This window comes from Lygodium microphyllum, chromosome 6, assembly GCF_053477565.2.
Source record: "Lygodium microphyllum isolate KBCC chromosome 6, Lygodium_microphyllum_v1.1.10, whole genome shotgun sequence".
NCBI lineage: Eukaryota > Viridiplantae > Streptophyta > Polypodiopsida > Schizaeales > Lygodiaceae > Lygodium > Lygodium microphyllum.
Genome location: NC_141140.1, coordinates 101,852,523 through 101,869,087, shown reverse-complemented (window position 1 = coordinate 101,869,087; position 16,565 = coordinate 101,852,523). Strand labels below are relative to the sequence as shown.

At 44.2% G+C, this 16,565-nt stretch overlaps 1 protein-coding gene across 1 annotated transcript; it reads right to left on the bottom strand.

The window, feature by feature from the left end:
• Positions 1–1,470: 1,470 nt before the first annotated feature.
• Positions 1,471–15,876, bottom strand: LOC148034876 (E3 ubiquitin-protein ligase UPL1-like). The gene is made up of 15 exons (XM_087679810.1): positions 15,664–15,876; positions 15,041–15,136; positions 14,744–14,950; positions 6,067–14,136; positions 5,661–5,993; positions 5,361–5,571; positions 4,930–5,213; positions 4,502–4,851; positions 3,294–4,413; positions 3,049–3,195; positions 2,880–2,960; positions 2,531–2,756; positions 2,311–2,450; positions 2,121–2,227; positions 1,471–2,035 (listed from the first exon to the last, which is right to left on the bottom strand). Exons 1-15 carry the CDS (start codon positions 15,694–15,696, stop codon positions 1,933–1,935), a joined length of 11,508 nt encoding a protein of 3,835 aa, XP_087535936.1. The 5' UTR covers positions 15,697–15,876; the 3' UTR covers positions 1,471–1,932.
• Between the last annotated feature and the right edge of the window lie 689 nt (positions 15,877–16,565).

Below are 16,565 nucleotides of genomic sequence, written 5' to 3'. Positions count from 1 at the left end.
AGGATTATAAAAGGCAAATGAGAAATTGTAATATATGAGGTCGTCGAAGGAATCCTTGACAAGAATGCAACAAAGCTCTTCTTTATTCATGTCTCAGTATTGCAAGGTGTCTGAGAGTAGTGTGTAGTCAATTCCACCAACCAGAATAAGTGTCGGGGAAGCAAGATTAAGCATGTTGATGATTTGGTTTTTTGAATGGAGATGGATCAGATCCAATCAACCCTTGTTGGCACACTAAAGCATCCTCTTCTACTAGGTTGATAGGCTCCTTAGTAGGCCTCCACTCAATGTATGTGATCAAAAGGGCTTTGGAGCCTAAATTCTCACCATTGTCCTCATCATCTTCGAGAAAGCCTAGCACAACCAAGAAGATTGAGCGTGCCTAGAAGAGTAGCGAAAGCTTTTCTTGCAAAGACACATGTGAGACACCTAGCCACCACTTTTCTTGTTATTATTCGCCTCTTTTGTGTCTTTAAACATTTGTTTATGTACCCATAACATATCGTGCCCATCAATGTCACACATATGAAGAGTGAAGGTGCTCGCAAACTCGTGCATGACTTGGAGGTCTAGATCGAGGCATGTGAGCACATGCTCAAGGTGGATAGGCTTCAAGAATACCTCAAAACTAGCATCATCCTACTTAGATAAAGTGACTCCATGAAATATTTAAGCCCCTTCAAAAACACAATAAGGAATCCAAACTTTGTTAGATACAAGCAGTTGAGGTAGGTTTGAAACCAAAATGAACTTAAATAATACCTACTACCATTCTCAACCTCTATAGTAGCAATTGTCTCCTAATGAAAGCTAAGAGAGATTTGTCTTGTTGCTTTTGAGGCTCTTTAACTACCCCAACACTCGTTGATTCAAAAATCATACAAAAATCTCTAATTATATGGACACAGCCTACACTTGAGCCTAGTTTAATGCCAGCACCCCAAAATAGAAGATGCATTCTTTAGAGAATGAGAGAAATCAGCATCCGAGTGTTCACCCAATCAATATCGCAAAACCTCGTCAAAGCGCAAGATACTAGCAAGCCACTGACACAGTCCCCAAACAAACTAGCTTTCATCTCATCTTGCACAACCCTCGCAACTTTGGCCAAAGTGAAGACGGACACTAATGAGACATGTTTGGCCCAAAATCTTAAGTTTCTATTTACAAAGATTGATGATGACTTCATCATGATGTCATCTCAACGGTGTGAGAGAAATGCCAATATAACACAAGCAATCCAGCCCTCTTTACAACACACGTTGGAACACCCAGTAGTGATCTTCCATTATGAGCCATGATCAACCATTTCCACCCACAGGGACATTCTTCTCAAAAGACAAATCCTTCTTAACCATTCATAGCACATGGTAGCTTCAGATTGCTTACAAATTTACGACTTTGTTGTAAAATATTAACAGCATCCACCTCAAGGAATCAATCAGTGAGAAACCAAACACAGCCACCAACTTGTAAGAGCAAAACTTCTTTACATGAGAAGGCCTTGAAACTCTCTGAAAAGAATCTTTCCCAAAAAGGGACTGCCTTTGTTACATTTGCTTCATATTTTATACATTCTTTTTGCCCAAATGGGACTTCATTGTAAAGATACATACATTCACATTCTCTTCGAAGGGCTGCAATTCTTGCCCAAAAAGTCCATTTGAGGGATGATAAGAATAAAGACATTTATCTTCAGGGGTTGAGGCTATGGGAAACATATATATGTTGAATTCTGATATTCCCAAGCAATGCACAAAATTATTCCAGCATGCAGTATACAAGCAATGGGAAGTCACCACACCTCAACTTTCACTTGGGGGCAAAACTTTGACCTTGTATCCTACTGCTCAGGATCCACTTCTAGATCACTAGTTTGAGCAATAGGGCACTTAAAAGGCATTTGTCATGATCAAATCAAGTCTACATTCATCAACCAAAACCAAAACCTTCACTTCCTTCATGAATTGCTAAAAGAAGACGCTGTTGAAGCTGCTCCTTTGAGGAATACTCTGGGAGATCAAGTTGGTTGAAGCTGCAGACCACACCACACAAAACATGAGAGAACAAACAAATGTACAAGACTTGATATGAAGCAAATTTTGGCTACTGCAGAATACCATGTATGAGCTGATGGAAGCCGCTCAGGAGCTCCATATGCTTTGTGAATCTGAAACTTCTGTGGGCCTGATATTCCTTGGAGTGCACGGAACCCCTCCAGTGGAACCTGTGATATTCCACTTCCATGTTTAGTACCACGGCATGGACAAACAGCAGCAAATAATAAAGTGCAAGAGACATCTCAAGTACCTTGGAGGTGCCAGTGATGAACTGCAGAAGGCGTGCCATGTCTTCTTTGCTGAAACTGCGTACCACCTCCCAGAACCATTGTACAACTGGGGAGGCAGCAGTGTACCCTGTATATTCTGTATTTGCTTTCAAGTCCTCCACTGACAAAAACAGAATGTCAAGTACAGAGAAATAGGCAGCTCTAAAAGATTCTAGCAACACAAGTTTTTAGTATACTCACAGTCTATTTCTGGCAGACCACTAATAAGAAGCTCTAGCTCTTTATCATTAAAAATCGAAACAAGATCCCTAGATACAAGTTCATTAAAGCCTTCTAAGAAGGCATTAATTTGCGGTCTTATTGCAGTGGTAAGCCTGTGTTCTGCAACCAAATCCACATATTCATGTTTATTTTCTTCAGTTACTCTGATATTCCTTCCTCCTGGAATCAATTCATGATCCATAACCTGCCCAAATTTCAGTAAAAACAAAGATAAGCCCAAAAGAAAAAGCTCACCAAACTACATGAACACTCCCCACAATGCAACGAGGAGACTCAAGGAAATAAATGCTAATAAAGACAAAGATACCTCGGTCCTTTCATAAAGAATGTGTTTTTCCTCGTCGGCATCAATGCTAAACGTGAGACCAAGCATGTCACTTACAACATTCTGCAGCAGTAGTGTGATCAGTACAATAGAGTATTATAAATATTCAGTAACAGAGAATAGGCTCAAGGTAAACAAGGAAACTATATACCTCAAGAACCCACTTCAAGTTCTTGTAAAAATCTGGATCCACGGCCTCAATATCATGGTAGGTTACTTTCACACCTAATATATGTTTGTAGAATGATCGTGTGAAGTATACATCAAGAAGTTGACCATCAAACAGAGCTTTTGCAACCTGACAAACATGAAAATAAACATAATGCTTAAACTGTTCCACAAACAATTTCTATCCAGCGAACAAAACAATTTTAAAAAGCTGGTACAGTTGCATACCACGCGGCCCACAAATTTGAAATAGGAGAGATGCTCTGTCTGGTAGACAGAATTTGGATTAGGCTGGAAGGATGACTCATTTCCAACTGTGGTAAAGAGAAGTGCTCCCTTGTCAAAAATCACCCTTGAGAGCAGTTGATACCACTCTCTTGTTAAACCACCAGCATCAATTCCTTCTTCACCTTGAAACTGCACGGTCAAGCGACCCTTGAGTTCATCAGGAGTTCGCATCCTCAACTGGTTATATGAATCTTCTAAAACATACGCTCGTCGAACTGAGATTCTAAGAGGGGCATAATGCTGCTGCTCATGTTGCTGTCTGATCCGAGATCTAAAGTAAGATCTCTTATTATCAAAGTCTATCAATCTTGGAGTTTTCAGAAGAAGGGACAGTGACTTCTCTAGGAGGCCAGGATTCTGTCGCACAAAAGCATTGAGTAAACGCCTATGCCTGTCGGCAAACCTGGTAAAGGTAACTCCCTTCTCCTCAGTTCGTTTCTGTTGAAAGGATGGGGATTTTGTGACAGAAGCAGATGTTGCTGCCTCCTTTATCTCACAAGCAGTTGCACTGCCAAGCTCCTGATTTACTGCAGATGCTGGAACCGATCTCAGCTTGTCACACAAAACAAAGAAAGCTTCAATGAAAGGTAAAACTCTCTGGGTTCCTGGCGAAAGTGGAGGTGCTACAGCAGAACCACCAGCCACCATAGAGAAGCTACTTGATGAAGCAGATGCCGGTACAGCGAGCCTACCCTCAATCTTACCAGCACAATTGCTAAGAGCTTGCCACAAAGGCTCAATTGCTGTATTCAAATCCCTTACTATAGACAAGCTCTCCTCATGGTCTTGATCCATATTACCCTCTTGACTTCTATCTTTGATTGCAGTCAAAGCACTCAAAGCCAGCAACACTCTTAAGATTGCTGATCCAACCATGGAAGCTGTACTTATCGGTAAAGAGTCTGCATCTGCAAGGTTTTTCAGATCGTCGACAGCAGAGCTACTTAGGTTTCTAGCAGCATCTGCCAGTTCTGTAATAAAGAGGCGTCGATGTGGGGCTGCCAAATCAGCTAGCTTATTGAGCACCTCTGAAACTCGTGAATATGCCAGCTCTGAGAGTCTGCAAGGGACAGAAATTGTAAAACAAAACCGAGATACCTTGACCATACACTATGTAAGATCAAAAGTAATCAGTCCCATTAACTTACCCTTCACGTGCAAGAAGCAAGCAAAGCTTTCGAAGCTCCTCACTCGGTAAGCTCAAAAGAATTGCACATGGATCCAACTTTTCTTCAGAGCCAGAAGTTGATGCTTCAACGCGTTCCTCCTTGGGAATAACCTCACTGGGCCTTGGCTGCAAATCAAGAGCACCAGTTTGTGTGTCACCACCATCCCCATTGCTTGCAGCAGCAGAGCCTCTGTTCTGAGAAGTATCTCGCAACTCCTCAACGTCAGTCTTCCCCTGTTCTGTGCTTTCCACTGTTGTTGTATTTGTTTGACTCCGTGATTCGACAATCTCTCCAGCCTTGCTTGTCACCACTTCAATCAAGCCCAATACCTGTCAATAGAAGTGTCACTGACCAGCTTTTCTTACAGAAACAGCAAACCCGGAACATTTTTAAAGCTAGCAATATACCTGCTCCAAATGAGCACTACTCCTAGAATAGAGTGGCTGATTTAGCAATTTCAAAAGAAGGACGAGTGGTATATGTCCTGGCTTAGGATCCTCTGAAATCATCTCATAATCAGCTTTCCCTTTGCCCTTCTCCTTACATGGATCTATACCTTTGTGAGAGTCTGCCTCTACTTCAAGAGAAGTAACTGGTTCAAAATAGAGCAGAAGGCAAGCAACCAGAGGATGATGTTTTGCCAAGTAGGTCAAAATCTCCAACACTCGGCGAGATACAAGAGGAGGAACCCCTAGACATCAATGGATCAGTAGTTTGAAAATGACTGTCTCTCTTGAGAATTTAAAAATAGAAACTTTTCAAAACATTTATCAAAGCCTAAGTGTGTTTTTGTCAAAAGCTGCCATTTACTTATAGCAAACATGTCTTTAAAGAGTACCATTTGAAAGCTGAGGACGGGCATAAACAACATTCCACTGGCAACCATAGAGACGATGGGAAGGAGCACCATCAGCAGAAAGACCGTTATCAAATTGTCCCTCAGCATCTGGTCTCAGCATGTCCAGCAACAATTCCACTAAGGTTGAACATGTAAGATTGTGTGCGCATAGGTTATAGAGCAACCGTTGCAGAAGTCCCTTTCCCAAAGGCTGCAAAAGCAAACCTCACACTTCAGAAAGCCAATTTTCACAACAGCTAAAACCTCAAAAGCATCTGAATGCAGCTTTTTAGAAGATACTTGAGCAAGTCGCAGTAGCCTCAGAATTGCTTTCAGAGCTGCAGTATCGACAAGGGGTTTGCCATCTCCCTCCTTCCCTTTGGCAGCACCATTCGGGGTGGCTGATGGAACCCTCCGTCCAGGAAAGCCAGAAATAGCTTCAACACCTCGATCTATGGCAGCAGTCACCCCTCGGCCACTAATCTCAATGCTGTTTCGTCTACTTCCAAGCCTTTGTGCAAAAAAATTGCGTGTTTGAAATTGATTCATAGCCCTTTCCCTTAACAATCGAGCCTCAGCTAGAAGAGCAGGTGGAAGAGCGGCAAGGACAGCTTCTTCTGAAGTAAGAAGGACCTGTAAAATCAAAGCACAAAATGATAAGCAAAAGTGAAAAGAGAGACAAAAGAACTCTCTATCAAACAGATACCTCTTCCCGTAGTTCGGCTGGGAAGGTTGCAATAATTGAAGCACTATCCATATCCACAGGCTGCCCTTCCACCTGTTGAGCTTGCAGCACCCTTTGAGCCTGCTGCTGTGCAAGAACTTCAGCTTGTATTTCAGGTGGAAGTGCTGCAAGAAACTCTGGATCTATATCCTCTATTGTTGTGGACTGATGACCCTCTGTCCTTGTTGTTTGTGTTTGAGAAGCCAATACCTCAGCTCTTAGATCCTCAGGAAGAGCTTCTAAAAATGCAGGGTCAATGGAGCTCATGGGTGCATCTCCAGACTCTCTTTGCAGAGCATCTTCTCCTTCTCCCCTATTTTCAGCAGCATCACCTTCCCTAACTGTTGAATCACGAGCACTAGGCAAGTGCCTGGTATCACCTTCCACAACTGGAGGTCCATCCATATCTTCATCAGTATCAACTTGTCTAGATCTGACCTCTGCACCTAGACTTCTTGAAAGAATTTCCCGTGTAGGGGGGCGCATTTCTCCCACTGAACCCGCATGTCTATCACCTTCATCATGACCGTCCACACTGCCAATTTCCACCTCTAAACTTCGTAGACTCTCTCCAACTGTGGCACCACTACCACTGCTGTCCTGACTAGCAGCTTCTACATCCCTTGCAGCAGACCCGCTCCTTTCATCATGCATGTGCACATCAATGTCTGTATTGCAAGCTTGTTGACTTTGAGGTTCATTACTTGTTTGATAAACCTGAGCTTCACCAGTACTCAATGCAAAGCTGGGTGTACTTCCATTTTGCTGAGCCTGTTGAGATACATTTTCTTCACCAGTACCAACATCTTCATGCTCTCCAGAGGTAGTGTCCCTATCAGCTCGGCCTTCAGCTGTAACTTGATCTGAAACCCTTCCACTTGGATCAACAGCAGCTGGCGTACTTCCATTAGCAGTGGGTTGACTTGATGGCTGCTCATCTGAAGAGGTAAGATGTGCAACTTGTGACAAAAACACTTGCTCAATTGCTTGAGCAAGAGCAACGTCATGAGCCCCTCCCTGCAGCTGACTGTCATCTGTCCAGCTACTGAAGCGACCGTCAGTTCTACCATTTCGCCTTCCCATGCGAGGCATAGGATACATGGGGAAGTCCAAGAATGTTCCTCCCTGACCTCCCACACCACGATCTCCAAACAATGTATCCCCTATGTTGTCGGATAACATTGAACCATCGTACATGAAAAGGCGTGTCACATCCATGCCTCGTTCAAGAATGGAATCAGTTTCTCTGCTTACAGTCCCTCCAGAAGCCCATGAGGAGCTTCCAAATAGCCCCCCAGATGCAGATACTGAAGAGAGGTTAGGACGGCTCAGCAGTGGATGTCGAGATGTCCAAGTGTTCTCACTCCCTGTCCTCTCAAAAGCCCTGTAAGTTGAACCTCTCCGCCGATCATTTCCTCCAGTACGTCGAAATGCACCAAACAGATCATCTATATTCATGCTTGGGAAAGGATCCACCGAGAATTCTGCATTATTTCCTACATCAGCATGCCCTAGCACTTGCACGTGGTTAAACCCAGTAGTGCCATCCCGCCACCTCACTTCAATAATACGATTCTCTCGCCACTCATCTTCCTCATCCTCATCCTCGTCTTCTTCTGCCATGTCTTCATCGTATTCTTCCTCAAGGTCATGGTCCTCCACATCTGTCTCTGGAGGCGAAAGGGCAACCTCATCATCCTCCAACTCATCTTCATCTTCTTCATCTTCCTCATCCTCATCATCCTCATCATCCTCTTCCCCAGCATCTCCTTCCATGTCCTCCTCGTCATCCTCGTCGTCCTCCTCCTCATCTCCCAGATCATCTTCTGCCGGATGGTCCATTCTGAAGGTCATTGTGGCAGTTGTAGCCACATCTTCAAGCTCCCCTGCAACTTCAGCAGCATCATGCATGAACTCTTCATCTTCACCTTCCAAGTGGACATCAGCATCTCTGTCGAGGCCCATATCATGATCTATCTCTAACTGCTCATCACCCCCAACTAGTGCCTGCATAGCCCTGATAGCTGTGTGTAAACCTACCCTAACAGATGCTTCCTCAATATCCTGATTCATCCTTTCTTCAGCTTGGCCACCATCAGTAACCTGGCCATTAGGTGCAATGACCCTTTGTTCACCATCCCTATTAGCACTCCCTGTGTTTTTCTTTGCATTTGTAGTTTCTGCTCCATACAGATGGTCTCCAGCAGCCCTCGTTAAAGCCTCAAGTGCTTTTGCAATACCACCAGCAAGCTTAGGAGCATCAGGATGATCTAAGTCAATCACCTGCAACATTGATGTTAGAGCCTGAACCATCCCTGCATCCAGCATTGCCTTTGCCATTTCTGCAGAAACTCCAGGTGCCTGACCCCCACCTGAAGACGTATGTGATGAGAGAATTGTATTCAACAGATCAACAAAGGCACGTGTTTGCCTATCAGGTGCCTTTAAACCATCTTGCAAACTGGTTTCAGTGGGCTTAGAAGTTGCAAGAAGTGCCTTTGCTATTTCTGAAAACAGCCGTCTCCTGCCTTCAGCTGAACGCATACAAACTGCCACCAGAAAGTGAGCTGCTTTACTTGAAAGCTTTTCTCTTAATTCATTTTCTGATGTTTTTTCAGCTGCTCCAGAGGGTAAGCTTGGTATTAACCGATGAAGTACATGATATAGAAGACCCCCATGACCAATCACATCAGAACCAGCATGATAGGGACCCCTTCCTTGGCAGCTCTCTGTATCACGCCTTAGAACAACACTCACTGCAGCAGAATACATCAGTATTATTTCTGTAATTAACTTAAGTATGAACGTCACCTTGGATAAGGCAGCTGACCTTCCTGATACAGATGGCTTTTCAGAAGTTACAGGTTCATCAACTTTAGCTTTTCCTTTGTCTTTGACTAAAACTTCATCAACCTCCATAGCAGTGGCTGAACCTGGACTGCCAACCTTTAATTGAGCATTTGAATCCTTCTCAGGGGGAACAAAATCAAGGATAACATCAAGTAGCTGCTCAAGCACATGTGCAAAGCTTTGAGGAACCTTCTTATGGCCCTTTGTTAATTTACCTCCTTCAATACCTTTGGTACCAGCAGCAGCAAGATTTGATTCATCATGAATGCCTTTCCCTTTATCTTTCTCATATTTCTCTTTCTCTACCTTCTCCTTCTCCTTTTCCTTTTCCTTGTCCTTATCCTTCTCTTTCTCCTTTGCCAAGATGACATAGGGCCTGCCACCTACCTCTTCAATTTGACAGACGGAAGCAGCGGCCTGCAAAAAAATAGCTGGGTCTCTAGCAACAACTCGAGCCATTGTTGTAAGAAATATTTGGGGAGATAACCGTCCACCATTGTTGCGACTTTGAGCTGCTGCCAAGGAATGACGAATCTCTGACTCCATGGCCTGCTGAAGAGTTTGAGGATCTTCAAGGAGGTGGCGGATGATAGCTGCAGCCACATTCTCAAAACCAGGGAAAAGACTACTGCTTGGCAAAGAAAGAAGAGCCGACAGACCACCTGCATCAAGAAACTGCATGGCTATCATATGGCTTTTGGTCAGTCTAGCACAGAGTTGAAGTGCTGCTTGAACCGTTGTTGCTGGCAGCTTCATTGAGAGAAGTTTGCAAGCAGCAGACATGGTCCTGTGCTGTTCATCTTCAGTCATATAGCCAGTGGGCTTCCCCAGGACAGCTTCCCACGACCTGCTTTCTACTTTCTCAGTATCATCTTTATTTGCTATCAAGTTTGAGCCCGATGCATCACTTGCAACATCCTCAGTGACAGACGTTAGGCTCAGTTGGGGGTTTGAGTCGTACTTTGGCTTGAACTGTAGCATATAGTCAAAGATAAGAAGCAAAGCAGTGACCCACTTAGGTGCAGTCTGTTTGTCCCCTGTGTCTGTACCATTCTTGAAGTTGCTTAGAATGTCCAATCCTATGCTGACAATTCCATTTTCAGCAGCCACTTCCCTAGAAAAGCTATCCTCTGACAAAATCAAAGCCAACAAGTGAGAGATGGTTGACAAGGGACTAGCGTCACTGTCCGACTCTTCAGCTTTATAGAGCTTCAGGTGCTGGATGAGATATGGAATAACCTTAGCCCGATCCTGGCCTTTGCTGCGTGTACACATAGTAACCAATAACTCTGCCAAGGGAAACGCCACAGTATTAGAGCTGTTAAGTAAGTTCATGCAAGTAGAGAGCATCCCCTCTATAGGTGGAGGCTGTGGCTTTGCTTCATCTGTAACAAGCTCTTTTGCTTTGCCATTGGTGTCTTCACTGCCTGTGTCACTATTGCCACTGCCTAAAGACAATGCCAATGCACGGGCAAGCTCATCATCTTCTTGGGAGACCTCCTCAGGATGACCAAACAACCACTCCATTGCCATCTCAACACTATTGCGTCCTACTCTCCTGAGTGCCTCCTCAGCTCTAGCTCTTGAAAACCCCATCTCAACTATCATAGAAATTGTAGACTCATTAGGAGGTGATAAGTTGAATCTGTTTCCAGTAGTTCCCACTTCATGAGATCTCTGCCCTTTTGTGTCCCTTATACCAGAATATATGTGTCTTAGAATAGAGCAAAGCGACTCGATTAGATTTGGATTGCACTGAGGAAACATAGGATGGTTCCACACAGGGAGTACCACTTCTAGAACTTGTGCTTGAAGAGCCAAAACAAAATTTTCCGGGTCCTTGGGGATGGGAATAGTTTCCCCACTCACAGGCTGAACTAAAAGTTGTGCCATAGCAGAAGGAACCAATAGGGTGGAGGATGTCACCAGATATTCCAGCAGCCTGGCATAGTTACGTAGAGTCTCTAAAAGCCATGCCTGTCCACCTACTTTGGGTTCAGAGCTCTCTGCTTCCATCTTTCCAGTCTCTGTTTCCATTGGGGTACCAGAACTTGGTGCAGAAGTCCACAAAAGCTGACTAGTTGCTTCAAAAGTGGTTAGCAATTGCTTGATTGTTCCATGTGCATACAAGCAATTAACCATTACTGTGTTGCAATTCCTCTTTCTGCTGTCCATAACAACTGCTGTTATATCCTCCACTACTTTACCCAGGTATCTGCACTTGACTGACATTGAAGACTCGGATGATGATGATGAGGACCCAACACAACCATCATGTTGCAAGTTGTTAAGAAAGAGGATTGAAAGAGAAGAGGCAATAGCTTTTGCCACTGGACTCACTGTGACAGCATCATCCCGACGTCGTGAGGGAACAGCCATAGCCTTTCCCAAAGCCACATACAGGCCTCTAGCAGCAGTAGCTAACCTCACCATCATTTCATGATTCAAGGTATCTGCAGACTTGCGTTTTGAGGGTTCTTGGGTTGAAACAGTTTCACCAGAACTTCCTGTAGAATCCAGATCACCTCGAACTGTACGGACAGTAGCATGACGAGCCAACCGCCCCAGGCGTGCCACGTGGTTCAGAAGCTCAGTAGCAACATGCTCTCTGCGAGAGCGCCGATCACCTTGATCTGTAGGCAGTAAAGAAATCAACTCTGACTCTAAACCCCAGCGAGTGCGAGAACCAGGATTAACATACCGAAGGACAGGCATTGCCTCAGGCTCATCTTCTGTATCCCTAGCCCCCCCACTTGCGCCGCCACTTCCATTGGCCTTGCTTGTAGATTCCTCCTCTCGTTTGGAGTCTATTTTCTCATCATCAAGGACAGAGATCTGCCACTGGACCCATCTGTGAATTGCCCCTATGTCATTGAAAACCTCAGTACCCAAACTATTAATTTCAGTCATCATGGGAGCCAAACTCCTCACAAGAAAAGCTGTCAATGATAAAAAGCATTCAGATGCAGAAAGCTCGCGAAGAACCTTTGCTCGAATTTCAGCATCTAGATCAGATAGCCTTGAGCTTTGCAAAGACTCTAATGTGACAGCAGTTGTCTTTAAGTGCTCTCTAAAAGCACTACAAACTGCCTTTGTAAGAGTATTAGCATGCTGTGAAGAAAACGCTCTAAATGTAAGAAACATATTGTAGGCCGTAGGGGAGCCCCCAAAAGTTACAGGCAGACGAGGAAGTGTGAAAAGCCGAAGCAGCTCTTCAATACCCTTTTTCTCAATAAAAACCCTGCAAGTATCTGCATTTTGAAAAATTGTTTCCAACATTTGCACAGTATTGTTTATACATTCAGGAAGAAATGTTTCTCCGGTTGCCTGAGAGGTATCAGATGCAGTATCAGCTCCCTGAATCTCTTTTAGGTCCTCCTCTCTCACAGATGACACTTCTTCTGAATCTGTTTCCATGGGAATAGGAACATCAGAAGTCTCCACATCCACTGTAGAATCATCAGCAGCACCACCCATTACAGCAATGGCCTTCAGAATATCAATGCAAGCATCAACTCCTGGCCCTCGTAAAGAAGGTGCATGACGCATCAGTTCATCCAGACCTGAAGCTATTGCTGCAGGTGTGTCACCACCCAGGGCTTTCAAGTATGATTTGGAGGTGAATATTTTTACAAAACACTGCAAAGCATTGCAATCTTTCACTGCCTGCAAACCAATGTTGTTAAGACAAATTGCATCTAACGCATGGGGAATGCACCCAACAGAATCTGAGGAAGGGAGTACACCAGCAGTTATGGAATCCAAAAATGCAGCTGGTAAGCCAGCTGCATGAAGAACAGGAAAGCATGTAGGATCTTTGTTGATTAAGTCACTCATCACAGATGCAGCTAAAGAAAATACCCCTCCCCCAAATTCCTTTGCATGCTTAAAGATGGAATGCAAACATGCAGGTAGAGCACTTTCTTCTGACCCATGTAGCCGTGTTGTGTTCCCAGATGCATAAGTTCCAAGGGCAATAGCTCGAAGCAACGCCTTCAACAGAAGTCGCTGACGGTATGGAATGAGTGCCTCATTTTGTACACTGCTCTCAGGGGTTTGAACATCCTTATTTTCCTGTCCAACACTCTTGCCTTTGTCCAATACCTGCATATCCTCCTCCTTATCCCTAGCAGCCACTTCAACATGAGAGACCTCAAATTGCAGCCTCATTATCGTATCATCCAAACCCCCCAAATCTCGAAACAAAGTACCTGCAGGATTACTGTAATCCATGAATGCCTCCAAAATATGGACAGCCGATGTTACAAGATCAACATGTTGTGGCTTGGTATCTTTCAGAAGTGGTAACAATGTGGATATTAGACCTGCCTCCCGTAATGCTGCACAACCTGAAGAGGATGAAACCAGAACAGTCACAAGAGACAAGAGAGCATCTGCAAATGCAATAGAGCAAGTTCCTGCCTCATTTGTCAATGAGGCAACAGCCTTCTGCACAAGACTTGGCAAAATACCCCTATGGCCACCAGCACTAACAACAGCCAACACATTTGATTGGCGAGGTCGATCTTGTGCTTGTGCAGCCAATGCCAGTACAGCTAAAATCCGGATATCTTCTGGAACAGTGTTTTCTGACTGGAGTAATGCAACTAATTCATTAACAAACTCTGGTTCATTGACAAAGAAAGCTGTCAACTCTTCATGATCTGGATTTGACTGCAAAAGCGCTGTGAAAGCCAAGAGTCGAATGCAAATATACTGCCTTCTGATGGGTAATGAATGAAATGCCCTTGCAAAACGCAATCGAGTAAACAAGGAGAATCTTAACTTTTTGGGCACATGATACTGATCCAACAGCTGCTTGAAGAGTTGGAGATCACTTTCTGGTCGCAAATGTATGTCAGGAATATGTATAACTTGCAACCCTGAAGAGCCATATCCATCTCCTGAGCTGGAATCACCAGGAATTGATCCATCTGCATAGAACTCAAAGTGAAGAGTTGATGCCAGTTGGCTGACTTTGAAATCACAACCACCTTCCACTGCACAGGATAGAAGCCCAAGTCCCTCTTCTTTGCCACCCCATCCTTGGGATAATGAAAACAGCTTCCCATTCATAACAGGATCGCCATGCCACCTCACTGGGCGATTGGACTGGACAGGCTTCCTTACAAGAGCAGCTAATGTTTGCAATGCTGATATAACAATTTCTGGATCCGTAGCTGCTAGTAATGACATCACATGCTGCAAAAATAACAAATAATATCAATACAATAAGCTGAAACAGTAACATGGAAAATCTGATCTAATCAAAAAGAAGAAACATTTTGTAAACAAGTAAACAGATGATATAGAAACATGGAACAGCTGAGAAACGTCAAGCATTTGGTGCAACATGATTTTCCACATTTGCTTCATTTAGTATGATAGAGCCCTTATTTATCACAATCTTGAAAGCCCAAGAACTGAAGAGTTTTGACTGTGGTTCACTTGCTGGATTGGAATATAGTGAGAATGTTCAAGGTAGGTACATTTGCATTAACTTGCACTTGTCAAAAGGCTCAGAGCACTTTGCCACATCAAGCATCCCTTTAGTGCAACATGCCGCCTCCCACAATTGCTTAAATAACTCAACCTATTATTTTTACTCATTGAGCCCACTCTTTTCACAGATCTTTTGTGCAGCCTGCACTTACTTGATGTGATGCATATGTTTTCGAACTCACGAACATGCAATCCCTCACAAAGAAGGCCACAGTGCAGAAACAAGGTCATCAAACCATATGCTGTTAAACTGATTGCATGAGTAGCAACAAACACACCGACATACAATCTTGAATCCTGAATATACCTCATGGGAGCGATAAAGGTATTTATTGGTGCAGTTCTCCAGTATTATCCGAGTCACCCTAAGAATCTGTAATGTAGCATCTTTAGGTAAACCCTCATTGAACTCAACAAAATCCTCCTCGAGCTGCAGGTCTTTTCTTGTCTTTACATACTTTTCAAAGAAAGTATCAAAATGGTAAAACAGGTCGGACCAATGGTGAAAATCACCCTGCAGTAAAACCCACCACAAACACTTATCACCAACAACTTTCTGATACAGTTTTTGTTCGTAGAAGCATTGTTCCAGAATATTAATTACCTTCTCAAAATCCCAAGAAAATTGAGAAAGCGGATCTTGGATGTTCTCAAGAGGAACACTTGTCACACTGAGAATGAAGCTTTTCACCTTGGGAGGCTGCAAACAGAGAGAACAAAATCAAATGAGTGTAAAGAAGCAAGCCAGTCACTAGGCTTGGGGCCTGTCATTGCTGTTAAGATGTGTTTGTGCATCGGCAATGCCTGTAATCACCAAATAATAAGGCTGCAAACTAGGTTGCATGTGCAATATACAATTGCTTAGCCTGTAAACCTACAAACAAGCGCCTGGTGCCGTGGGCTAGGTTGCAAAATAGCTGACATCATGTTAGCCGATCAGAACATCGAATCCTAATACAACCTTGAGACATTCAATGCCAATCAATAAAAGCCAAACTTCTCACTCTGGTACCAGAGATCGGTGCTGCCTTTTCTAGGGTTTTAGTCTCACGAGTCATGAACTAGTCAGCTTCTTGTAATTGCGTTTGCATAGGGCAACACATGAGGTTTGGCCATTACCAAGTTCAGTCACTGATTGAGATGTTTGACCTAAAGCCACACAACCGGGCTCTGTTTTAATGGCTACTGAAAGGAGTTAAGACAAGATGATCACTGTGAGAAACCTACCACATCAACACCTCGCTTCTTCCGGGACTTCATGGTCGAATCCGTCTCTTCTCTGAAGTCCTGTAGAAGGCTGGCGTAGCGGCCGCTTACTCCACCTATTGTTGCTGCTTTTCACATGCACGGGACAGCATCCAATGTATTGGCCAGCTTTCCCTGCGAAGGGGAGGCCTGCAGAGCGCAGGCTACGAGCAGCACATAGGACCTTGGAGATGGAGGGAAGCAATCAGGTTCCCCGGGGGCAGCTGCGGTGATCGGGGGGGGGGGAACGCAGGGATCAGAGGGAGGGGGAGAAGGGGGAAGAGAAGTAACGTGGACCTGCGGGGGAGGGGAGGGAGGGGAGAGGGGGTATGTAGGAGGGAGGTTCTTGGAGGCAGGGGTGAGCTGGAAGGAGCTGCTTCTTGCCCCGCGGCAGGGGCGGGTGGTGTACGAGGAGGCTCTCAGCTATGGCGCTGAGAGGAAAGAGAGGAGCATGTTACGCACAGAAGAAGGGGGGAGGGGGGGGGGACCTTGTGGAGGGTTTGATGGAGTCGATGCGTATGTCGAAGAAAGGAGGAAGAAGAAGAAGAAGAAGAGGAAGAGGAAAAAAGAAGAGGAGTAAAGGAGAGAAAAATTATGCTGCACCTCAATTAGTCATTTTTGAGCCTTTATTTTTAACCTTTATAAACCCTTGCACACCGCCTTTCCTCATTTTCCACCATCGATGTTCCTCTTCGTTGTTTTATAGACTCGCCCCTTTTGGTATGTTAAGCTTTAACCCTTGCAATCCCTTTTCTTTTTTGTTTTCGCCCTCTCAACAAATGAGTATGAGATGACATAATTAGAGGGACGTATCTCGATTGAAGGGTGAATTGAACAATTTTGTTGTCTAAGAAGAGCATCTAGGTTAATAAACATGAAGTATT

Coding starts and splice junctions, on each gene's coding strand:
- LOC148034876 (XM_087679810.1), bottom strand. CDS start 15,696: ATGAAGTCCCGGAAGAAGCGAGGTGTTGATGTG. Junction 5,572..5,660: donor GGCTACTGCGACTTGCTCAA/GTATCTTCTAAA, acceptor TTGCTTTTGCAG/CCTTTGGGAAAGGGACTTCT. Junction 2,036..2,120: donor CTTCCATCAGCTCATACATG/GTATTCTGCAGT, acceptor TGTGGTCTGCAG/CTTCAACCAACTTGATCTCC.